This window comes from Nanorana parkeri, unplaced genomic scaffold, assembly GCF_000935625.1.
Source record: "Nanorana parkeri isolate BGI_ZX_2015 unplaced genomic scaffold, ASM93562v1 scaffold31, whole genome shotgun sequence".
Lineage (NCBI taxonomy): Eukaryota > Metazoa > Chordata > Amphibia > Anura > Dicroglossidae > Nanorana > Nanorana parkeri.
The window spans coordinates 1,822,119-1,847,814 of NW_017306299.1; the positions used below are offsets into that span (position 1 = coordinate 1,822,119).

General features: G+C 43.2%; 1 protein-coding gene across 1 annotated transcript in view; it reads left to right on the forward strand.

Annotated features, from left to right (window-relative positions):
- Positions 1-7,807: 7,807 nt before the first annotated feature.
- The window catches only part of LOC108796574 (calpain-13-like), a 55,760-nt gene continuing 37,871 nt past the window's right edge, over positions 7,808-25,696 (forward strand). The window contains exons 1-7 of the mRNA XM_018568071.1: positions 7,808-7,896; positions 9,149-9,268; positions 14,847-15,066; positions 18,844-18,919; positions 19,980-20,098; positions 20,708-20,841; positions 23,729-23,909. Coding sequence (XP_018423573.1) covers positions 7,808-7,896; positions 9,149-9,268; positions 14,847-15,066; positions 18,844-18,919; positions 19,980-20,098; positions 20,708-20,841; positions 23,729-23,909 — 939 coding nt within the window. The remainder of the gene's footprint in view (positions 7,897-9,148; positions 9,269-14,846; positions 15,067-18,843; positions 18,920-19,979; positions 20,099-20,707; positions 20,842-23,728; positions 23,910-25,696) is intronic.

Below are 25,696 nucleotides of genomic sequence, written 5' to 3' on the forward strand. Positions count from 1 at the left end.
GGTAGTGGGGGGCGGGTTTGTGGGAATGATCCGCTGTGTACATCTCTCGTATGACACTCAGGAAAGCTGGACATTAACCGAATGGTGGCATAACAAGTCGCACAAACACTCCGCGCGGTAATGAGGCTGTTTTGTGGCGTTCCACTCGCGGCGCTTTGTTCTCGTTAATGTGACAACGACGCTCGCTATCATTCCGTAACAACAAAATCTCATATTAAAGAGCCGCAGCTGTCACGCTATCATCGCTGTATTTGTTTTACTTTCATTTGTCATTTGGCCCAGGCATTGTCTATAACTACACGTCAATTAGATCTTTATTTATAAAACAAACAGCATCAAACAAACACTGATTCATAAATATTCAGGACATTGAGCTTTCCTCTTTTACTGAAGTTGTGTTGTTCCCATTCTTTAATTCCATCAATTTTTTATTTATTTTGCAAATCCTTTTTTTTTGTTAAAACCCAACTGTGGAAACAAGTCCTTGCCCCTCTAGACCCCCCTCCCCCTGTTAAGGCCCCCTCTTCCCTTGTGTCTGTTTTGCTTTTTTTTAATACTTACTTTCTCATATTCAGATTTTTATGCTTACTTGGTTGTATTTATACTTACTTACTTGTTATACTTATTTAGCGCTATTGGTAACCATACAGACATACTGTATCTTCAAGGGATATGGCTCTTCAGCTGCCTAACAGCTACATTAACGAATGCTCAAAGTCCATTTACTTACATTTACTTACATTTACTTACAGTAAAGTCCCACAGGCATTCACCTTAGGTGTGGTTTCTTTTCTCTGAGTAGTCAGAATGATTGCCGCCAGTCAGTTTAGTATATTCAGAACAGAAAGGGTTTTATATGTCAATATGGGTAGAGGGGCAAGGTACAAATCAGGATATCCCACAGTGCACTTCATCTCTTTCTCTGAACTAGCTCTCAATCTCTAATACAGTAGATCTTACATTAAAGTCTCTGGATGTCCTTCTAATAACAGATAGAGGAGAGACAGCCAGGGGATAGAGCGAGGTGAGGCAGCCAGGAGAGAGAGAGGGAGGTGAGGCAGCCAGGAGAGAGAGGGAAGAGAGACAGCCAGGAGAGAGAGAGAGCAAGGAGAGACAGCCAGGGGAGAGAGACAGCCAGGGGAGAGAGTAGGGAGAGAGACAGCCAGGGGAGAGAGACAGCCAGGGGAGAGAGTAGGGAGAGACAGCCAGGGGAGGGGGAAGGGCAGGGAGAGAGTAGGGAGAGACAGCCAGGGAAGAGAGTGAGGAGAGACAGTCAGGAGAGAGCGAGGAGAGACAGCCAAGGAAGAGAGTGAGGAGAGACAGTCAGGAGAGAGAGAGCGAGGAGAGACAGCCAGGGAAGAGGCTGAGGAGAGGCAGCCAGGAGAGAGAGCAAGGAGAGACAGTCATGGGCGAGAGACAGCCGGGAGGATGAGTGAGGAGAGACAGCCAGGAGAGATGCCAGGAGGATGTGGCTAGGCCTAAGGCCTAGGAGAGACTCGCTGAGCTGACATCCCCACATGGCAGTATGGTTGCCACCTTTTATTCAAGCAAAACCTGAACACTCTAACGCCACATGGCATTTAAAAAAAAATAATATTCAAGAGAGACAGCCAGGAGAGAGAGCGAGGAGAGACAGCTAGAAGAGAGTGAGGAGACACATTGAGCAACACATCTGCCAGAAGCAGAACCACTGTGCCCTTCAAGACTTATCTGCACCCTGTGTTTCTGAAACCTCCTTGCTCCCCAAATTCCAGCATCCCTCCGTGTCCCGTACCTCCTCCTCGCACTAAATTTAGAACACCAGAACCCGGTGGGCATCTTGTCTCAGCACATACAGGACTCAAAACCTGGGCTGTCTGAGTAAACCACAGACAGGTGGTAACCCTACAGGGCAGAAAGCCAGAAGGGAAGAGACAGAACAGGAAGTGATTCCGATAATTAAAGGAGAACTATGGGGTTAAGGCTTTTCTCCATAGTTCTCCTTAGGCTAACGGGAAGACACAAACTAGCGTCCTCCCATCACCCTAGGCTCAGTATACCGCGAGCTGTAGCTCGCGCTATACTGAGACGCCGCAGCTGAAGCTGATCCCGACAATTGTGCCGGGATCCGCCCAGCTGCATGACTGACAGATGGCTCTGCCTCTCTAGAGGCAGAGCCAGCTGTACCCTCCCCCAACCGTTCCGCCAGTCAGCGCTGGCGGATCGGAACGGGGAGCGGGGAGTCCAGCCCCTCCCCTGTCACGGCAGAGAGCCGTGACAGGATCGAGAGGTGAGCGAACGCCGGTATGTGTTCGCTCACTTCCCGATCTACTGAGCCGACCTGTGACAGTCTCATTGTCACAGGTCGGCTAGAACTATGAGGTGAGTGGAAAGCACTCGCCTCATAGTTCTCCTTTAATAGTTCTCCCCGCATGCCTCAGCAGTTTCCCCAGTCCTGCAGATTGACCAGGTTATCAACTATCCATAACACAAAGTCATATAACTCTCTAGCCCTCCCTGCTGGAGCATGCTCAAGCAACATGCGGCAGAGCAAACACACTCTGAGCTTAGAGAAACACCTCTGTTGTGTTACAGTAAGGCTCGGTACAGCCCACTGCTGACCACAGAATCAGAAAAATCCAAAAAGGAATTTAGAAAAAATTTTACATTCCTACACTTATTATACTTTTCAGAAATGTTCTGACTGGACTTATGATATGGAGTGCCCGGCCTCTCTATCATTGGATTCTCTCCCAGCAGTGAGTGATCCTCAATGATGTAGAGAGCAGCGCCAATTACACTGTGAGTGCACGGCGCCTCTGTGATGCTTCCTCATTGTCCATGAAGTTGAGCACTCACAGTATGTCCTCAGTATTTCAAGTTAAATGATACAGAGGTGGAAAGGAATTATTGCAGGGGACAGTGCCAGAGAGTATTGCACTATACAGAGAGGCTGTACTTACCATAATGGTAATAGTGGGGTAATGCCTAGGGTTGGAGGGATAAAAGGGGAGCACCCAGATTAAATTATAAAGTGCAATTATACTTTTGGTGAGAAAAGAACAAAAATGTCAAAAGAGTGTCTCTAGTGTTAGATTTTTCTGTATAATGATAAATATATATATTCATTACTTTTTTACATTTTTATTTATCTTATCGTTTACTTTTTTTATTTTTTATAATTATTATTGTTTATTTTTTAGAATTATTTTCTTATTTTTTTAATATTTGTTTCTTATTATTTCTTACTTTTTAATCACCTGTTTATTTTTTTTATTTAATTATTTCTTCTTATTTTTTTATCATTTTTTTATCATTTTTTTTCCACTTAACTTTATTGTTTCACACAGGAGCTAACAATCTCCTATGTGATAGCAATTGGAGGTGACAGGTTCTCTTTATTGAACCCGTCACCTCCAGGACAGGAGTTCTAGCACTGTGCTAGAACTCCTGTGACGGCTCTCCCCTCTCACTATACGAAGCGGCAGGATTACTTTTAACCCTATCGCTCTGCTCACCGCATCAGCAGCAGCTACTCGGAGCAGAGACTCCTCGGCGGCTGGGGGCTGCAAACTTATTACAAGTGATCTCGGCGACATCGCCGAGATCACTTGTAAACGTACACGGTGCACGGTGCACCTCCAGTAGACAATACGGTTTCAATACAATTCAGTAGATGAGGACTGAACACATAAAACAAAGCACTGTAAATGGAGTGAATAAAAGTTAACCGTCATGGTTTATATACAGTATATGTTGAGTCTTCTCCAGATGTTCCATGTGTTTCATACATGTGACAGATGACCCTCAGGCAGTGACAGTGACAAGTTACCTATAATGTGTTAGAAATCCCCTGTATATTAATTATGCCGTTTGTCAGGTTTGACCTCCTATCTACTTTTCTTACAGCTTCTAAACAACAAATTCCATCAAGTATAACACATGCAGCATTTTCCTTTTCGTCTCCCAGATCAGACTTTATCTTTATACTATTTTTCATAATAGCATTTTGTATGTAAAAGTCAATACTCAAAAACCTTTGCATGTTTCTCAACCCCTAAAGTGGATCTAAACCCAAAAATAAAAATGTCATATATTAGGGATACACCGGTACCGGTATTTCGATATTGAGTACACGTACAGATAAAAAAAATTTGGTACTCGCCGATACTGAATTCAGCCACGAAGTGGTAGGCCACGTCAAATGACAGAGCGGGGTCAGCGCATGCTGAAGCGCACTGTGCACAGAAGTCTCCAACTGTCTGCAGAGTCAATAGCTACAGACCTCCAAACTTCGTGTGGTCTTCAGATTGGCATAACAACAGTGCGTGGAGAGCTTCATGGAATGGGTTTCCATGGCCAAGCAGCTGCATCCAATCCTTACATCACCAAGTGCAAAGCGTCGGATGCAGTGGTGTAAAGCACGCCGCCACTGGACTCTAGAGAAGTGGAGACGTGTTCTCTGGAGTGACGAATCACACTTCTCTGTCTGGCAATCCGATGGACGTGTCTGGGTTTGGCGGTTGCCAGGAGAACGGTACTTGCCCGACTGCATTGTGCCAAGTGTAAAGTTTGGTGGAGGGGGGGATTATGGTGTGGGGTTGTTTTTCAGGGGTTGGGCTTGGCCCCTTAGTTCCAGTGAAGGGAACTCTTAAGGCATCAGCATACCAAGACATTTTGGACAATTTCATGCTCCCAACTTTGTGGGAACAGTTTGGGGATGGCCCCTTCCTGTTCCTGTTAATCATGGCTCCCCGCAGGCATTCATCCCCCCCCCCTCCCCTCACTGATCCTCCAGCGCTGACTGGAGGAATGGACGGGGGACGGGGCAGGTACAGCTGGCTTTGTCTCTAGATAGGCAGAGCCAGCTGTCACTCACACAGCTGGGTGGATCTCGACAGCACCAGTGCACAAAGCAAGGTCCATAAATACATGGATGGGGGAGTTTGGGGTGGAGGAACTTGACTGGCCTGCACAGAGTTCTGACCTCCACCTGATAGAACACCTTTGGGATGAATTAGAGCGGGGACTGCGAGCCTGGCCTTCTCGTCCAACATCAGTACCTGACCTCACAAATGTGCTTCTGGAGGAACGGTCAAACATTCCCATAGACACACCCCTAAACCTTCGGGACGCCTTCCCAGAAGAGTTGAAGCTATTATAGCAGCAAAGGGCGGGCCAACTCAATATTGAACCCTACGGACTAAGACTAGGAGGCCATTAAAGTTCATGTGTGTGTGAAGACAGACGTCCCAATACTTTTGGCAATAAAGTGTATATGTAAATTTAAAATAAAATAAGTATATATTTTTAAAAAATTAGATTTCGCTCATTTAGGGTTTACATCCTCTCTGAGGTTTTATGAAGGCATTTAAAACCTTAGAGGCATGGTGGGGGCGTGACGTATTTCCAGTACACGCCGGACTTAATGTCAAGAAATTCTGTGGAAAGAAATGTATAAAGTGCAGTAAATGTACACATTCCAAATATCTCACCTTCTGTACAATGGAATGGTAATAGTAGTAACAGATATGTTTGTGTGGGGCGGGGGGGGGAGGGGGGTATGGTTGTCCTCTAATTATTTAATTATTCCTGCATAAGTGAACCTGCCAGTTCTCGGTCACAGCAGTGACAGGCCTCGGGGGGTGACTGGAGGGGGTGATTAGAAGTGGAATTCAGCTTTTTGGATAACGTAGTGTGGGGAGCTGTCGCAGTTTGGCATCACTGTCAACATCTGAGAACTTCAAAGAACCAAAACCGTTCTGAACTCCAGGCAAATAGCTAAATATGCAGATATGTGGCAGCTGCTTTACCTGACTAATAATTTGTACTTCTGTTCATCTTGCCTGAGATTTACACAGCTCAGTCACATAGTGCAGCCTTGTCTGGCGAGGACCGGATTTTTCTCTGTTGCAGTTCATTAACACTTACAGGTCTTGTTCCTCCCCAGCCTGTGACTAGACAGTAAAAGGGGAAGCAGCAGACGGAGGAGCTCACCTCTCTGTCACTCCTTCTGTCAGCCTGCATTTAAAAAATAGAATTGAATTAAGTATTAAAAGAGAACTGTGGGGTAACCTTTTTATCCAAAAGTTCTCTAAAGGGTCCTCCCGTGACCCAAAGCTCAGTATATTGCGAGCTGCAGCGAGCTGCATACTGAGGCTGCCGCAGCCGGGACGGATCCCGACAATGCTGTCGAGATCCATCCAGCTGTGTGAGTGACAGCTGGCTCTGCCTATCTAGAGACAAGGCCAGCTGTACCTGCCCCCTCCCCCGTCCATTCCTCCAGTCAGCGCTGGAGGATCGGTGAGGGGAGGGGGGAATCCCTGCGGGGAGCCGTGACTGAGAGTCTCCGCTCTCTGCAGGGACATGATCGGGAAGTGAGCGAGCGATGGTATGTGTTCGCTCACTTCCTGATCTGTTGAACCGACATATGACAATTTCATTGTCACACGTCGGCTTGAACTATGAGTATTTTCAAACACCTCATAGTTCTCCTTTAATGATTTGGAGCTACAATAATGTGTATGTTTTACAGTATATCTGCCGGAGTTCAGAGGCTGACCAACTTTGTGCCCATTCAAGCACTGGCCATTATACCAAACGAATGACTTAACCACCAAGTCCTCACACATTGTTCCTTATCTTATCATGCCCTGATGGAGAGGCACCCGATACGTGTTGGCTTTACACACATCTTCCATCTCATTATAAATTGGAATAAACTTCTATCTGGACTATAACATCCCGCGGTGGTACTTTAATGATAGATTTACTGATGAAAGAAATACACAGGCTGCCATTGTTGACCTTCTTTTGAAAATGCTAGTGGGCTGTCTGTCATTGTTGATCTACAGTATCAGCACCAATTCAGAGATGATTGGAGGATATACAGCTGAGTGATACACACATAAGATAATTTTTTGTTAATATTTGAGGTACTTGAATGTATTTTTAAGATTTAACTCCTGAGTTTAGTGTCACTTTATCTGTACTATCACTACTCTGACTTCTCTGTTCTACTCATACACTCCCATCTCTGACTCCCAAAACTCAACGCCTCTGATCTATTTAAACCCCTAGATTGGTGGGTCCCCCTTACGGAGGTTAAGTGCATCACATCCCTTCCCACCAAAGGAGTAGGAGTGCCTTACAACTATATAAAGGGTAGGGATGCACTGGTACTAGTATCTGTATCGGTGCCAATACCGAGTATTTGGGTGAGTACTTATACTTGCCCAAATGCTCCAATACCTTCCCCGATACCGTAATTTCCGGTCAGGGGAAGACTTCCTCTGACTGGTGGTGCCGAAGGGGGAACATGGAGCTGGCATCCTGGGCAATCAGCAAGTCAGGGGCCGAAGAATGATCCGCCTTCCGAATTGGCTGGGAAGCCGACGCCATGCTGATTGGTTGGGAAGCCAGCTTCCCGGCCATTCAGCATCATGCTGGCTGAACAGCATGGAGTCGGCTTCCTAGCCGGGTCATTGTTGGCCGGGCAGCTGGCTCCATGCCAGCAGAAGCACTGGTATCAGTACTTTGTATCGGCGAGTACCGAAAGCAAAATATCGGTACTCGTCATCCATGACACATCTGTTCACCAATCATTACTAAGCTTTTTAATAAGCACTACTGGGGAGGGGGGGCTGGTGTCCATTGTTTAGAATCATTCCTTCTGGCCAAAATGGAGGGAGAGTGTCATGCCTAGGGGATGTGATCTTCCTTAAAGTCAGTTCTCCTGGCAGAGATGAAGCTGGTTTCCCGGCCAATCACAATCGAGCCAACCAAACAACATGGAGCTGGTTTCCCGGGCAACCAAGAATTGCATAGCATGTCATTATCCGCCGCCCGGTTCCTGATGGCCCGGGAAGCCGGCTCCATGCCAGCGGAAACACCGGTATCGTTACTCGATATTGGCAAGTACTGAAAGCAAAATATCGGTACTCATACTCTATACGGAAAAAACGGTATTGGTGTATCCCTAATAAAGGGAAAACAACCAAAAATTGCACATCAAATAAATAAGTGAAAACACCCACAATTACCCTTTTTTGTGTTATAAATGGCACTGCACACATCCACCACTCCACCATTCTTAAGCATATGGTAATGAAGTGGTTAATTTTCACATCAATGTTTTCTAACAATAGACTTGGATAGACTGGGGATGGATTAGACCCATCCCCAGGGTTTCATTACTTGCAAATAAATCAAATCCTAGACCGATCAAACCAAAATCACACCAACAGGTTACTGAAGTGAAGAATAAATATGGCTACAAGGCCAGAACGGTGATACGTGTAGATCCAAAGAAAGTCCATGAACCCATCGCACTCCTGACCATTTGTTCCATGAGAATTGGATAGCTGCTGCGGTGGTCAACGGATGGCAACCGCCAGGGCCGGATTTACTCTCTCTGCTGCCCAAGGCCAGGTTTCTCAATGCGCCCCCCTACCTGCCTGGAACTGCATGACCTGGGCATTGGGAGATAGGAGTTCCACACCCCTGCTGCCCTTCTACTCCCTGCTGCCCTGAGGCCGGGCCTTGGTTGGCCTTGTGGGAAATCCGGCCCTGGCAACCGTTATGTACACAGATAGAAGTAGGGACTGCATCTGGAGTGCCGGTGTCCCTACTTCTAACCGTGTAGATCCAATTACCAATGGGAGCCAACACACCAAGAATCACATCCACGTTTACTGAGGTCCCAGGTCAACAAACCAACATCTCTGAGACACAGAGGACCCCATTATCACCCATCACCTTGACAAAGGGGACCTCATTGGATGTGATCCTTGGCGTTTTGGCTTCCATTCTTTATTAGGTTTTTATGATGTCAGTTTTTTGTTTATTTTTCCTTCCCAACGACATTGCTGCCAGCCATAAAAGCTCAACAGAAGTTCTATCCAATCCCCACTCCATCCAAAACAAACCAAAGTTTAAATTATTGCACTACTTTCTTAAGGCAATGGCACATTTTTTGTTTGTTTTACCATCAGTGTTATTTTAGTAAATATCCTCTTTGTGCTCACTCAGCATTGTTGCTGGAGGGGTGTCTATAACTTGTACTGGCGTGTCAGCTGTGTCACTGTTATTATGTACCGGTGAACGCTGCACATCTCCTATTTAACCTGTGTGCTCAGGTGTGCCTCGTTGAAAATTCTGGTCTTTTCAGTCTATTCATACCGCTCCGGGCATTCTATACGTGGAGGACTGCGGAAGAATCACAACACGCAGCTACACAGGAAAGAGCTTCCACTCTTGTGTCTTCCAGAGACGGAGAAGACAGGAAAACGTAAGTATTTTATATAAGACCTCGAGAGTCATAAGTTGCAGAATCCATCAGAAGTATCCTGTGATAATCTCACAAATACAAGTGAAGTAGAATTGTATGGAGATGTCTAGAAAGTACAGACAAAGTAGCCGAGGGACAGACACAGGACGCCTTACTAGGCAGGTAATCCTTCCACTTCACCAGTATATGAATGAAACAACCGACACAACGTGGAAAGGAAATATTATATACACCCTGTGCACAAAGAAGAACAAATATTTTTTGAAGCAAATAGGGATCGGTACAAATCTTTATTCTTAACCTTCCTTCGTTCCTTCCTTCTTTCCTCCCTTCCTTCTATCCTTTTTCCCTTAATTGCTTCCTTCCTTCCCCTTCCTGCTTTTGTTACTTCCTTCCTTTCCCTTTTTTCTCCCCTTCTTCCTTTTCTTCTTCCTTCCTTTCCCTTCCTTCCTAACCCTCTTTCCTTCCTTGCCTCCGTTCTTTTTCCCCTTCCTTATTTTCTTTCGTTCTACCTTCTTTCCTTCCTTGCATCCTTCCTTCCCCTTCCTGCTTTTCTTCCTTCCATCTTTCCCTTTTTTCTCCCCTTCTTCCTTTCTTTCCTTCTTCCTTCCTTTCCCTTTCTTCCTAACGATCTTTCCTTCCTTTCCTCCTTCCTTTCTTCCCCTTCCTTTTTTCTTCCTCCCTTCCTTTCCCTTCCTTCCTTTCTTCTTAACCTCCTTCCTTCCTTTCCTCCCCTGCCTTCTTTCCTTAATTGCTCCCTTCCTTAACCTTCCCGCTTTTCTTCCTTCCTTTCCCTTTTTTCTCCCCTTCTTCCTTCCTTTCCCTTCCTTCCTTTCTTCTTAACCTCCTTCCTTCCTTTCCTCTGTCCTTTCCTCCCCTTCCTTATTTTCTTTTCTTCAGCCTTCCTTCCCCTTCATTTTCTTCCTTCCTTTCACCTCCTTCCTTTCTCCCTAACCTCCTTCCTTCCTTTCCTCCGTCCTTTCTTCCTTTTCCTTCATTCTTTTCTTCCTTCCTTCTCTACCTTTCTTTTGTCCTTCCTTTCCTCGCTTGCTTCTTTCCTTCCTCCCTTCTTTACTTCCATGTTGCCACATGAGCACTGCAGCACAGCTGATTGGCTTCTTGTGCCGCTTCTCCCTCTCTCAGCCTGAGCCCTGTTGCATAGGGACTGCAAGAAGCTGATACCAAGTCAAATACAGGTAGTTACACTGCTTACAATTAGTCATGAATACATTTAGTGCTGTATTAATAACTACGGAGCTGCAATTCATGTCTTTATATCTGCTCTCACGTATACATATTCAAAGAATGATTTATATTTTTGTTTACTATTTACATCTAGGGTTATTCACAAAAGTGTGAAGAGTTTGGAGAAGGCGAATTGGAGAATGTTTCCATATCAGCTATTTTGTCCTAGATTGTTCACTTCTCCTGCCTTCTCCAAACTCTTCACCCTTTTGTGAATAACCCTGATAAAATGTTTATGGTGTTTTTTTAAAAAGAAGGAGCACAGAAGAAGCTGTTTGCTTTCAGAATGTTTCTCTCTCTAATTTAAAGTCTGTACAAAGCCATCTGGGGCAGATACGGTGGGAGAGAGAGAGGGAGGAATCACTTTACTGGGTATTCAGGTGGGTGTAACTTGTGCTTGGAGAATCGCAAATGTAAACAGCAGAGCAGTTAGGATTAGCCAGGTAAACATTTGTAAAGGATCTTAGATCTTCAGCTGATACAAATAATATATCCATATGTAATATTGTAATATTATGCATACTGTATATTTAGTAACTTATCAATTACATGTACCTAAGGGTAAATATATGTTATTACATTTATGTGCTGAACATGATAATGGCATACACAGATAACCATTATTACACAATGTAACTGTACCTGGTTTACCGCTAACAAGCAGGAAATAAAGAATGAGTAAAGACCTGCAAGTCTTTTTCTAATTATGATAATCCCTCCAGCTATTGTGTCATTGTGCCATTTCAAGGAATTTTTATGAAGGGAGAAATGTTGAAGAGGAAGATTAGATATTGTGGTTTATTGTAGATAGTCCGTGATTACTATTCTTCCTGTTGAGCAATAATTACTACAGTAGAGAATGTTAAGGGCTCGGCACTACATAATATGCCCCAAGGGGAGGCAGGCAGGCCGACCTGATTTTTCTCTGCTGCAACCTAGTTGCACTTACATGTCTTACAGGTCCATCTACCAGCCTATAAACTAATGAGTAGTACACAGAGAGGCTACATTCTCCCTTCTTCCTTTTCCTACCTTCTTGCCCTTCCTTTTTCTTGTCCTTTCTTCCTTCCTTCCTTTTTTCCCTTCCTTCCCTCCATCCTTCCTTTTTCTTTCCCTTTCTTCCTTTCCTCCCTTCTTCATTCCTTCCTTTTCCTTTCTTTCTGCCCTCCCCCCTCCTTCCTTCCCTTCCCTTTCTTCCATTCTTCCCTCCTTCATTCCTTTTTTTCCTTCATTCATTCCTTTTTTTCCCTCCCTCTTTCTTCACCTTCCTTCCTTTCTTCTTTCCTTCCTTTCCTTTCCTTCCTTACCTTTTCTTTCCCTTTCTTTCCCTTCCTTTTCCTTCCTTCTTTCTTTCCTTCCTTCCTGTCACTCTGTTCTTTTTGGTTATTAGACATGTAAAGCGGCAAAAAAATGATTTTGTTTCAGATTTTTTTTTCTTTCGGGTCTGAACTTCGGTTCGTTTTGTTATTCGGTTCTTTCAGAATATAATTTTAGCTTCGGACAGAGTTTTTTGATTGTCCAGAAAACAGTCAGCGTCCAATTTAGTTTCATTTTGAACGAAATTCGGATGATCCGAACTATCATTAAATGAATGTTCGGATTTGTTTGCATTCGGCCTCATTGGAATTTAGACGTTTGAATGCATCTGAATGTCCAAATTCTAGAAATGTTCTCCGGATTTGCATTCAGAAAACAAAATTTACATGTCTACCGGTTATAAGTATGCTCCTAGTTATTACATGTGCACTGCAGCAGAACTGATTGGCTCCTTGTGCTGCTTCTACCTCTCCCAGCCTTGTCTCTGCTGCATCAGGACTATAAATTACTTAAAATACTGTACTTATTTTAATTTGATAGGCAGAGCCAGCTGTCAATCACGCAGCTGGGTGGATCCAGACAGCAATGTCGGGATCCGTCCCGGCTGCGGCGGTCTCAGTATACCGCGAGCTGTAGCTCGCGATATACTAAGCTTTGGGTCACGGGAGGATGCTTGTTTATGTCCTCCCATGACCCATAGGAGAACTATGGGGGGAAACTCTTACCCCATAGTTCTCTTATAATACATCCATGGCACTGGTATTTCCTAAAGAGAGAGCCCAGCAGCAGCTGTTTGCTTTCGGAATGTTTCTCTCTCTTATTGAAATTTTGTACAGAGCCGTACAGGGCAGGGGGGTCTCATTTGTACTTGAACTATCACATGCAGTAAACAGCAGAGCAGTTAGGATTAGCCAGGTAAACATTTGAAAAGGATTTTTAGCTAATACAAATAATATATCCATATGCAATATTATACATATGTTAAGCATGTTATCAAATACATTCACTTAAGTGTAAAAAATAAATATATGTTTTATTTTTTTTAATGCTGGGCATAATAGATAAACTTTATTGGAAGTTAACATGCAACATTTGATAAGCGTAATACATTGATTGGACCTGGTTTCCATCTAACAAAGGTAACAACCAGGAAATAAGAAATGAATAAATAGCTGCAAGCATCTTCTTTTACAATTATGGAAATCCCTGTAGCTGCTACCTTATGCCCCCTTGCCATTGGAAGCAATGTTTACAACGGGGAGAAAAGTTGGCCAATCAGCAGTAGAAGAGGAAGATGTAATGTTGCCTTTATTGCAGGTAGTCCACGATTACTACTCTTCCTGTTTAACAGGTTTTACAGAAAAGAACGTCAATGGTGCGGCACTAAGTAATATAGCCCCGAGGGAAGGGCTTTGTGTGTGAGAAAACAGAAAGCGTATGTAGTATATAAAGAGCCTCCTCCATTGCACACTATGGCAATAGTTTTGCACATGTTTTTCAAGTTGTTTGGTTTGATTGGTAAATCTGTTGTAAGAGGGGAGAAGGAGGGTGACAGAGAAACAGATATATGGGGTATTTTTGTACTCAGCTCAACTTCTTGTTAAAGTCAATCTAAACCCGAGAACAGAAATAGTAACATTGCAGTTTACTGGTTCTTAAATGTGGTGGCTGCATTTGTTTTCTTTTAGGTTTTTTTCCTTTAATTTCACCTAGCGACCTTTATGGTAACACAATTCCCCTCCTAGGGTGACAACGCTCATTCACTGTACTCTATCAGGGTTATTCACAGAACGGTGAAGAGTTTGGAGAAGGCAGGAGAAGTGAACAATCTAGGACAACATAGCTGATTTGGAAAGATTCCCCAATTCAGTTCACTTTCCAGATCAGCTATGTTGTCTTAGATTGTTCACTTCTCCTGCCTTTTCCAAACTCTTCAACCTTTTGTGAATAACCCTGTATAAAGTCACCTAAAACAGGACAGAACTAATGCACCCCCCTTCTCTTCATAACTCCCTCCCTTGATAGAGGGGAGGTATTCTGTAGTCCACAAAGACAGCTGGGAACAATGCAACTGAAAACAGGCAGCACAAAGAGAGAACACAGACATCACCCGACAGGATCAACAGGTTTTTATTTTGTTTTTTTTTGCACAGATATAGTAAAACACTTTCAAATATATATTTAACAGACCAAAATGGATCATATAAGAGAAGTCCATTGTTAGGGTTTACATACCCTTTAATGCAATTATTATTATTATTATTATTATCATAATATAGGATTTATATAGCGCAGTAGTTTGTGCAGTGCTTTACAATATAAGGAAGACATTACAGTTACCATACAAAACAAGACAAGATGGTAAGGGGGGCCCTGCCCCTGAGGGCTTACAATCTAAAAGGCAGGGGCAAGTGATACATGAGGTGGTAGCTGTGCGTGAATTAATTGTTTGAGAAAGTGATAGTTCAGTGTTTAGGTTGAGGCGGGATAAGTTTCCCTGAAGAGATGAATCTTCAGGGAGCGCCTAAAGGCAGACAGTGTAGGAGATAGCTGGACAAGTTGGAGTAGAGAGTTCCAGAGAACGGGAGAGACTCTAGAAGAGTCCTGGAGGTGAGCATGGGAGGAGTTAACAAGGGTGCTAGAGAGCAGGAGCTAAATGTTAAATATTAAAATGTATTTGGCTTAACTAATAAAACATATTTGTATTTGACCGTGAGAAAACATATGGGAAACAGAAAGATAGCAAGAGATAAAGGTAGGAATAAAAATAGAAGACACCAATGAGGAACAGGGAGAGAGAAACGGGAAAGAGAGGGTGGGAAAAAAAAGAGTGGGAGAGAGAGAGAGAAAGAGAGAGGGGGGGGGGAATCTGCCTGCATGGTGTGATATGTTCATTAGAGACTGGTAATCCACCGATTTCTAAGTTTTGTGTTAAAACTTTCTGGGTAATATTTTTTATAGACAGCAGAGATCATATGTAAAGCCCGTTTTATAAGAATGTATTTATTTTTCCCAGTGTCATCATGAACGCCTCTAGATCTGGCTTTCAGCCAAGCCTCCAGGTATGGGTCAGGAATGGCAGTCTGGAGAACCCTCGCAAGTTTTACAATCAGGACTTCAATTCCCTGAGAGACTGTCACCTGAAGAAGGGAACTCTGTTTGTTGATGACGCCTTTCCCGCTAACCTCAACAGCATCGGATCTGGAAAGGACCTCGATATCAACACAAGGAAAATAGTGTGGAGGAGGCCAAAGGAAATTGTATAGTATCATATATATAGATATATTACTCAGGTTTTTATACTTGCTACTTTGTACCAACAAGTGGCACAGCATGACTACTTTATTTAAACTGTGCAACTGTAAAACAGGTTCCCAAAGAATACCCATGGGCAAGAACAATTACTTTTTTTTTGCCTGTACATTGGATTGGAGGATGGAAGCATAGCTGTGTCTTATTCACTAAGCTAAGGGGAAATTTCCATGCAAGGTGAAAATTCCAAATTCACTAAGGGGTCTCTTCACGAAGCTGCCGAAGGATCTAGCCGTAGCTTCGCCCGATCCTTCGGCTAGCTTCGGCCCCAGGACCCCTTCGGTTCAGTAGAATTCACAATAGCCCGTACAGCTCCCGTACGTGGCCGAGCGGCTCAGTCGAGCCGAACGCATATGCATCGGCTCGGCCACTTGCAGAAAGATCAGCGTCCCTGGTTACCTGCTAACCAGGAACACTGATCTCCAAACAGCAAACTCTCCCTGGCGCCCCCGGGAGTCTCCTGCTCCCGGCCGCCAAGGAGAGAAACACTGCTGTTTCTTTTTTTTTCTTTATTCTGACACGGAGCGATGTCAAAATAGAAAAAAAAAAAAAAAATGTCCCATTGGAATGCATTGCTACATTGCTATTGGCTATTTCAATTTGCAATAGCCAATAGTAAACTAGCATTGTACCCGCCCTCTGCTGCAGTTCTCCATCAGGTTCATCAGCAGAGGGCTGGTACAATGCTAGTTTACTATTGGCTATTGCAAATTGAAATAGCCAATAGGAATGTAGCAATGCATTCCTATGGGACATTTTCTTTTTCTATTCTGACATCGCTCCGTGTCAGAATAAAGAAAAAAAAAGAAACAGCAGTGTTTCTCTCCTGGGCAGCCGGGAGCGGGAGGCTCCTAGAGCGCCCGGGAGAGTTGTTTTTTTTTCGGGTTTTTTTTACAGCAGCAGAGCCGCCGGACAATAGGAAACTATTGGGTGGAGCTAGCTGTCACTGCTAGCTCCGATATAAGACCCGTAAGTGAACGTTTTATTTTACTCTAGTAAATCAACCCCAAAAAATCAAATGAAGGGGCTACTTGTGATTTGTAGCTTTTGCCTGGTCAATGAAAACCTGAAAAGTTAATTCAAGACCTTTCAAGAATTAATTGATGTACACTGTATGACCATAAGTATGTGGACACTCATCCAGTTTAGGTGTTTCTAGTGAAGGGTACTGTTAATGCTACAACATACAAAGGCATTTTAGAAAATTGTGCACTTTAAACCTTGTGACAATAGCTTGGGGAGGACCCTATTTTGTTCCAACCTGACTGTGGACACAAAACCAGGTCCACAAAGGCATGGTTTGACCAGTTGATGTTGAAGAACTTAAGTGGACTGCATATATCTGTGACTCTAACTCTACTGAACACTGCTGATTATTAATTGTGAGCTAGGTCTTGTAGTCCAACATCAGTGCATGACCTCGCAAATGCTCTTGGGCACAAATTTGCACTGATGCACTCCAATACCTTCTGGAAATCCTTCCCAAAAGAATGGAGGCTGCCACATAAGGTGAGCCAACTCCATATTAATGCCCATGGCTTTTAAATATGATTTCCAACAAGCCCATAAAAGTGTGGCGGTCAGGTGTCCACAAAAATTTGGCCCTATAGTGTATGACAAGTTATCATAGAGGCACTCACATTACATTTATTACATTTGGTATTTTCATAGACACAATAATAATAAACAAATATGAAAACATTTTGTGGTTGACACGGCTAGAAACTAACAAATACATTTGGCCAAAAACAGTTATAAAAATGAAGACAGAGTACAGCACTTATTACTTTGCAATACAAAATATTACATAAGAGAATATACAAATGTAGGACAATAGGACAAATGTATTGAAGATTGAAATGCCAGTGTGCATTTTCTTGTCTATTAGGGCTTTCATTGTGGTCTGATCTTCTTCTAGAATTATTAGGTTTGGTATTAGATACTTGCGGCTGTGTGTGATTAATAGGTTGTACTGTTTGGGCTTCCTGAGCCATTTCGTTCCCTTCGGTGTTTGCAGTTTATTCCACGACATCTATCTGAAGTTTAAACTGATTAATCTCTGCAGTGGGGAAACGTCCCTGTTAAATTTTATGTTGGTACTTCTTAAACTTTGAACAAATACCTTGAAGGGCGTAAAGCATTCAAAGATGAAATGTGCTTCAGTGTTTACATATAAATCAAAAGTTTGTGTATTAACAAACAGCAAATGATTACAGGATAAGTATAATAACACAACATACACAGTAAATAATGTGAAAAGTTTAGTAGATAAAAGGTTCATTGGTTGTATGTTGGTATCATTATATAGTACAGAACAGATATATGCAGTTCACATTGTAATTTGAATCTCTTTATCCAATAGCCAGCAGAAGGATGCTTGGCTGGACTACCTTTCCCTGCACTGTAAAATGTAACATGTTTTCAATGAATTGCTAAAAAAATCATTTAAATCAAATAATATCCCAAATGCAAAAAATACAAAAATACAGTCACTCCTCGGGTTACGATGGGGTTACGTTTTGGAGAATTCATCGTAAAGCGAAAATATTACAAACCAAGGAGTTTACTGGTGTACTGTACTGCCACGGTCGGCAGCAGATAGTACACAATGGGAATCAAGACTGCTATTGGCTATTTTAAATTGCAATAGCCAAGAGCAGATTGGCTAGTGAATCCCTGCCCACAAAGAGGAGGAGTGAGCCGGAGAGAGAAAGTTCTCTCTCAGGTCCGCTCCTCTGCTCAGTGGGCAGGTGAAATAGCCAGCCTGCTATTGGCTATTACAATTTGAAAAAGCCAATAGCAGGCTTGCTATATTTCCCCATTGTTTACATTCTGCTGCTGACCGCGGAATCTAGTCGCCGGCCAGCAGCATGAATTTTGTTGGCAACTAAATAAATGTAGATGCTAACTAGGGATGCTACGATACCAAGTACCGTACTCGTACAGATACTTTTCGAGGTCCAAGACTAGACTAGAGAAAAATTAAAAAGTTAGGAGGCAGCTGTCATGTGTAAGGAGTACACGGAGCTCCCGGGATTTGTACATCTCTGTTGTAATGTATGATTTTGTTTTTATAAATATAAATAAAGGGATGCACCGATACCATTCATGCGAGTACAAGTACTGATAAGTACTCACAGATACAAGTACTGATACTTGCCCAAGTCCTCACATACAATCAATGATACATTTTTGTTTAGTGTCATGTGACAGTTTTTCTAAAACAATACAGACTAATGGTTTCATCACAGTGGTGGAGCGCCAGAGCCAGGTCCCAGCTACAACCGCTGCAACCCTGGTAGTTCTCATGAAAATGCCAAGTATCGGCACTGGTATCTGAAAAGTATCTGTGCATCCCTAATGCTAACAATTGTTTTAGTGTGCGCCAAGCAACCAGCTATTTTTTTCTGTGCATAAAGCCACCGTAAAAAAAAATGTAGGACATACGTCCTCAATTTATTTTTGCCGGTTGCTTGAATGCCGGATAATGGGGAGTTTACTGTAATTTGCTGGGCAATGTATGTTTGTTTGATCTGGATTTAATATTGAACAGATTGAAAGTTGAAAATTACTTTAACAATTACCAACAACTAAAATTTCAACTTTTACTGTATTGACTCTTCTAAGCTCAGTCGTTGCTCTTTATTCATGTATTCGGATCTCTAAATTACTTCACATGTTGTTTTCTCTTCATCACACAGGAAACACACGGCAAAAAGCCGCATTTGGTAGTTGAAGGCACGAGCTTATTTGACATTTTACAGAGTAAGCGACTAGGTAAGGTTAAACCTCGGCTGTAGAGGGTGCTATACTTGAATAGAAGGGTGTTGTCTGCTATATGGTGACATCTCTGCTACGAGTGGATGAGGTTGTCCTTTTATCCTCTCCTTGCTTTAAACTGCAACTCGCTCTTGATGGGTTGGCTGCTGTGGGTGAAGTGTGTAGAAGTGAATATCATGTACTCTGAATGTTGGGCTATATGAAAGAAATCCTGATGAACCCTTATATTTGTGTATATGTATTTATTATGGGAAGAGATGTAATTTTAGTTTGCTATGTCAATAATAGAAAAGTTAGGCTAGTATTGAATACAGTACAACTGATAATAATTAAGCTCTGGTTATGGTAAGGAGGTTGATTTTACAGCATGTTAAGTATAAGTATAGGTTATATAAGGTTGAGTGTAGGTTTAAGGGTCAAGATATATTGGATTTTTTTTATTTATTTTTTGGAAGTGATAAATTAGCATTCTAGATGTAATACATAAGTGTTGGAAGTGGTTCACCCAAAACAACCAATATTATAAGACCAGAGATGAATTAATTGCTCAGGGCACACCAGTGGGATTATATTTCCCAGCTGATCTGGGAACACTTTGGAATTCAATAAGACATGTTGGATGGGATTTTGGACCAATCAGCTCCTCATGCTTCCCCCCTCACCTCTCTGCAGGAGTAATGCTAGCCTTACATGGCCTGCTGAATGAGATTTGGGCCATAGGTGGCCCTGTCAGAACTGGCAAACATACAAAATCAAAGGAGCTGGCTGACCAATGACACATCCAGGGAAGTCCCTGTAATGAGGCAGCCTGAAGCTGTTGCCTCAGGCAGCATTTCTTTGTGTCAGGTTGCTAAGAGCCAGGCAAGGAGATGTGTAAGGGCATAGTTAACAAGATAACACACATCTCCCCGTTCAGCTCTTAGCATCGTGGGAAACTCTGGCCAGCATCTTGTCTATCAGTGATGCCATTGGTTGCCAGGAGTTACAAACCATGTATCTAAAATTTAGGATGACTGTGCACTTGACATGGGTACTAGTCTGTACTTGTGATTTACAGGTGACTGTTGGTTCCTCTGTGCAATGGGGGCTCTCACGCTAAAGCCAAACTTACTGAAGAACGTCATGCCAGGAAATCAAGAGTACGACGCAAATTATGCTGGAATCTTTCATTTCAGGGTAAGATATAAAACCATTATTAGTTGGATCTAGGGATCTTATGTGTCACAAATTGAGGTGAGATTTGTTTAACTGTATCGGTCATTTTGTAATAGCCACATTGCAGTAAAGAAGGAAATTAAAGAAAAGGTTTTTTTAAACTTTTTAAATAGAATTTTCTTCCCCTTTTTTCCATAATGTGTTACATATCAGTGCTGCCGATCTCTTGCAGTCTCTTTGCAGCCAATCCATGTCTACATGCACTCCAGCAATGTCTTCTTTGCTTTCTTAAGGGCAGGATTCCTGATGGGGAGAACAGTGGACCATTCCATGTAATGTGTGCTGAAACGGCCACTTGTAGTCCTCATCAGGAGTCCAAGTGACAATTGGACAAGCCCAAGTGACAATTGGGAAACATGGATGTAGTGTTTTCACTGTAACAGGTAGTGCCTAGACAAGGACTTTCCCGTCATGTTCACCAGGGGTTAAAAGATTGAAAACAACATTTGGAATTACATGTCAAAGTCTATTTATGATCTTAGTGATTGGGTTTAGATCAGTGTTATATCGTTTGCAAAAGGTTTAGTATTCTATTTGTTAAAATTATTTTAAAAAATCTTTTTGTTTTAGTTATGGCACCTCGGCGAGTGGGTGGACATTGTCATAGACGATATGCTGCCATTTTTGAATGGAGAGTTCCTATACGTTCAACCATCCTCCGCCAATGAATTCTGGCCTTGTCTTTTGGAAAAAGCCTATGCAAAGTAATTGGTTTTGTTTTTTTACGACCTTTAGCCAAAGTTGGGTCACTTGTTCTCATTGTTTTAGCTAAGCAGTTAAGATTATCCAGATAAGATGGGATTCACAATATGTCTTAAAGTGACACTAAACTCAGGAGCTGAATCCTAAAAATGGATTCAAGTACCTTAACTATTAACAAAAATGTATCTTATTTGTGTATCACTCGGCTGTTGATCCTCAAATCATCTCTGAATTGGTGCTGACACTGTCCTTCCTTCTGGAGGGTGACTACTTTTGTTCCCCTTGGTCCCTGTGTGTGTTGTAAAGTAGTCACCGCTCCAAGCTCACCCCCGTGATGGACTACAATCTCACATTTAGGTATCTGATTTACATTGAGATTGTAGTCCATCGTGGGAGCGAGCTTGGGGCTCCTCAATTCAGTCTCAATGACAGTAATCACCAGAATAAATAGGTGAAGAAGGTGAATCTCCCTAATGGGGACAAAGACAACAATAAAAACCTGACAAGGGTTCTAACTCCTCATCACCCTATCCTAAGCAAATAAAAAAAGTTTTGGTTACATTTTAAGTACCACCTGGGAACAATGACACACTGACCCATGAAATCTTACAAAACAACGCACAGGGGATGATTTACTAAAGGCATTAAGGCTCTACACCTTGCAAGGGAATTTTCCCTTAACATAGTGAATGTAGTGAGAATTCACTGTACAAAGAATACCCAATCATGTACAAGGAAAAAAAAGAATAATTTGTGCTTGTACAAGATTGAATGATGGAAGTCATCAGAGGCTCACCTAATTTACCAAGGTAAGGGAACAGTCCCTTGCATAGTGAACATTCTGTTTGTCTTTAGTAAATCAACCCCACTGACACAACTGGGGTTGCAGAACAATTATACACTGACGCTTGGGGTCTCCTCACAATGACTCACTGACATTTGGGGGTCCGGAACAATTACATACTGACACTGGGGGTCTCAGAACAATGACACACTGACACCTGAGGGTCCAGAGCAAATACACAGTGACACTTGGGGATCCAGAACAATGGCACACTGACACTTGGGAGTCCAGAACAATGACATACTGACACTTGGGAATCCAGAGCAAATACACAATGACACTTGGGAGTCCAGAACAATTACACACTGACACATGGGGTTCCAGAAGCAGGGCCGGCCTTTGGGGTGTTCGAGCTGTGCGGCCGCACAGGGCGCCATGACAACAAGGGCGCCAGGTGGCCGACACAGCTCGCCCTTGGGGCGGCTACAGCCTGCGGCTTCTCAACTCCTCATGTCAAGTTTAAGATGACAGCGGTTCTGTGTGGCTCATTGATATTTACTGATCTCTGTGCAGAGCAAACACTGGCGTGTTCGTCTGATCAGTCAGGTGTTTGTAAATAACTGGGGACACATAGTACTATGCGTCCCCAGTTATAAATGAACAGGATGTGATTTACATCACTTCCTGTTCATTCATGATTTTATGAATGGGGAGTAGCACTCAGTACAGAGGCTTTTCCCCATTCATAAACTGCTTTTTACTATCATTAATTTCTGAATGAATGGGAAGCCTCTGTACTGAGTGCTTCCCATTAATTTAGAACAGAGGCTGCAGAAAAAGAAACTGAGGTCTCTGTGCCCTCAATTTCTTTTTCTATTTTAAAAGGTAAATGTCAGGGGTCTGTTTAGACCTCTGATATTTCCCCCCAAAAAAATGAAAATAAAAAATAATAAAAAAAATTTAAAGAATTATTTTTAAAAAGTGAAAAGTATCCCCCCCACACACACGTATTATTAGACATGTGCAAAGACTAAAAATGTCATTAGTTTCATCAAACAAAACAAATTTTTATGCTATTTTGGATTCAGCCACTGTTCTGGAGGCAGGGCGCAAGACATCATATAACACCGCACGTGTTGGGCGCCGCCATCTTGGTGTATATCCAGGTATACACCAAGATGGCAGTGCCTCTATCGGCGTGTGACTTCACCTGACGCCGCGCAAGCATGGCATCATGTGACGTCATGCTCCCCGCCTCCAAGATGGTGGCACGTATTTGCAGAATGTGCCGGTGGCCAACATGGCTGCCGCGCATTCTTAAACAAATTATTATGTGCCGGAATAAATTTTTTGCATCTTCGAGCAAATAGTAATTCATAAATTTTACATGTAGTCTAGGTTTTGTGTTCTGTTTTTTATTTTTACTTTTCTAGATACACTTACTTGAAATAAGGGTCGGCATGACAACCTGACACTTTATTTTTATAGACTCTATTTTAGTTTGACATGTATTGTTTTCCACTTGTTTGCCTTCTGTTGTTTTATTTAATAAGAATACTAATATTGTGCCTACAAGTTTAATAGCTTTGAATAAAAGTTTTATTTTTATCATACTGTTTAATATATTTCTTTGGGTCTTAACAAAATGGGAGTCTTTAAATGATGCGGATATTGGAGAAATGGGTGTGGCCACTGAGGGGTGTGGTAACGGAGGGGTGTGGTAAAGGAGGGGTGTGGTTACTGAGGTGCGCTTTAAAGCTTTCTCGCACAGGGCGCCTAAAGGCCTAAGGCCGGCCATGTCCAGAAGAATGACTCCCTTTAATTTGGGGGTCCAGAACAATTACTCACTGACACTTGAGGTCCCAAAACAATGACACACTAAGGGGTCTATTCACGAAGCTGCCGAGGGCAGCCGAGTGAATGAACGATCTGAAGTGAAGTGAGCCGAACAATGTTCGGCTATTCACTTCAGGCTGGCACGGCTGATCTCAGGGTCCCTGAATAGTGACACCCTGACACTAGAGGGTTCCAAAACAGCGACACATTGATATGCTAAACCTATTAAATAATAATAATAACATTTGTTTGTTTTTTTTGCATTTTAGACTTTTGGGTTCATACCAAAACTTGCATTGGGGGTTCCCTGAGGAAGCCTTTGTGAACCTGACAGGTGGGATAACTATGACATTTGATCTCAAGAGCGTGCAATTACAACGGAATTACTTCTGGCAAATGATCAGCAAAGCGAGTCCGGACACAGTGATGGCCTGTGTCAATGGCAAACAGGTACTGCTGTCATAATGATATGGTTCTACATTATACTGATATACAGAGAAATCATTCATAAAGTTGGCCATACCCCTAGAGATTATCTGCAGATTTTCTATGGTCAGATGAAAAAAGTGCAACTGATTCCTCCATCTACGCCAAACGGTGTGGATGGAGGAATCTCCCGCTGGGCCGAGCTTCAGTATCTTGGTAGTCGGCCCGGTACATCTGCTGGCTTCGGTTCAGCCGAACATGCTCAGTATGTTCGGCTGAGCTGAAGTAAAGAACACGTTCGACTGCATGATTTTATCTTGGGCCCCCCTCCCAAGACGGGGAGGGGGGGGGGGCGGGGGCCGGTCACACTGGCCCCCGCTCCCCCCCCCCCGGTCTCTAATGTTGCAGTAGCATGCTGGACTTACCTGAGACCCTGCAGAGCACACCATAGATCCTGTATAGCCCACCTGAGACTCTCTATGGTGGGCTCTGCAGGGTCCCAGGTGGGCTGGTCTGGTCGTCGGGATGCTGCCTCGGTACAGTTGATACCCATGTAAGAGGCCCCCCAGACCTCTCACATGGGTACCGGCTATACCCCTCTGATGGCGGTGTTCTATCAAAGGTTGTGACTACGTTAAAATGTGTGACCGGTGACGTGGTCACACGTTTTAACGTAATCCCGCCCAGTTTTTCGGCGGTGGAATGTGTGACCACCAATAGGTGAAGCATTCCAGCGCTTTCCCAGCTGTTCCAGGGCAGATTGGCATCGCAAATCGCATGTGCAGGAGAACCGATCTGCCCTGAAACAGCTGATCGGTCCTGAAATGTCACTTCTCTCCGACTGCGATCTCACATTCCACCGCACTCACAAAGTCGGATAGAAGTGACATTTCAGGACCGATCAGTTTTTTCAGGGCAGATCGGTTCTCCTGCACAGCGGAGAAAGCGTTGGAATGCTTCACCTATTCCACCACCGAAAAACTGGGCGAGATTACGTTAAAATGTGTGACCACGTAGTCTCAAACTTTGATAGAACAGAGGCCTACCTGTAATAATTTAATTTAATCAGAGAAATAGATTATAATAGGGAACATTACAGTGTAATATTCCCCATTATAATCCATTTGTCTAATTACAAGAAAAAATCTTGTCCCTGTGCCGATAGGGACAAGGGACTCTTCCCCACAAGCCCTGATCCGGTGGTTGTGTGGGGCCTGTGGGCAGGGGGGCTTATTTGCACCCAGATGCTGCCCCTCCCTTGTGAATGATACTTAAATAATTGATCCAACTAACTTATCCACTTCAATCACGGTGTTCAGCATTGTGAACAACAACCACTCACCGAAATTGTAAAAAAATGTCAGATGCCCGCTGACCCGCCCGCACCGGCGAAAACACACACCACAAAATGACCTGTATTAAAGTAAACAAATGGATGGAGCTAGCGGTGACAACAGGGTCGGCCAAATCAAAACAACTGGGACTGTTCTCCCTGCTTCGGCTATGACTTCAACCCTTCGGCTGCTGCACGCACTATTGTGAATAGCCTGTACAGCAGCCCTTCAGTTTGGCTGAACCGAAGTGAGCTGAAGAATTAGCCATTGCTTCTTCTTAATCCTTCGGCTCCTTCGTGAATAACCCTCTAACACAACTTCTTCAAAGGCTCTTGTATCTTAGCCTAGGCTAGAAGATTGTTATTATGCTTCATGAAAATTGATAACAAAATACAGCAGAGTGGGTAAACCAGGCAGATGGGGAAAGCAAGAGTTCACTTTAGGGAAGAGAAGGTGGCTACATTCTACAAAGAATTT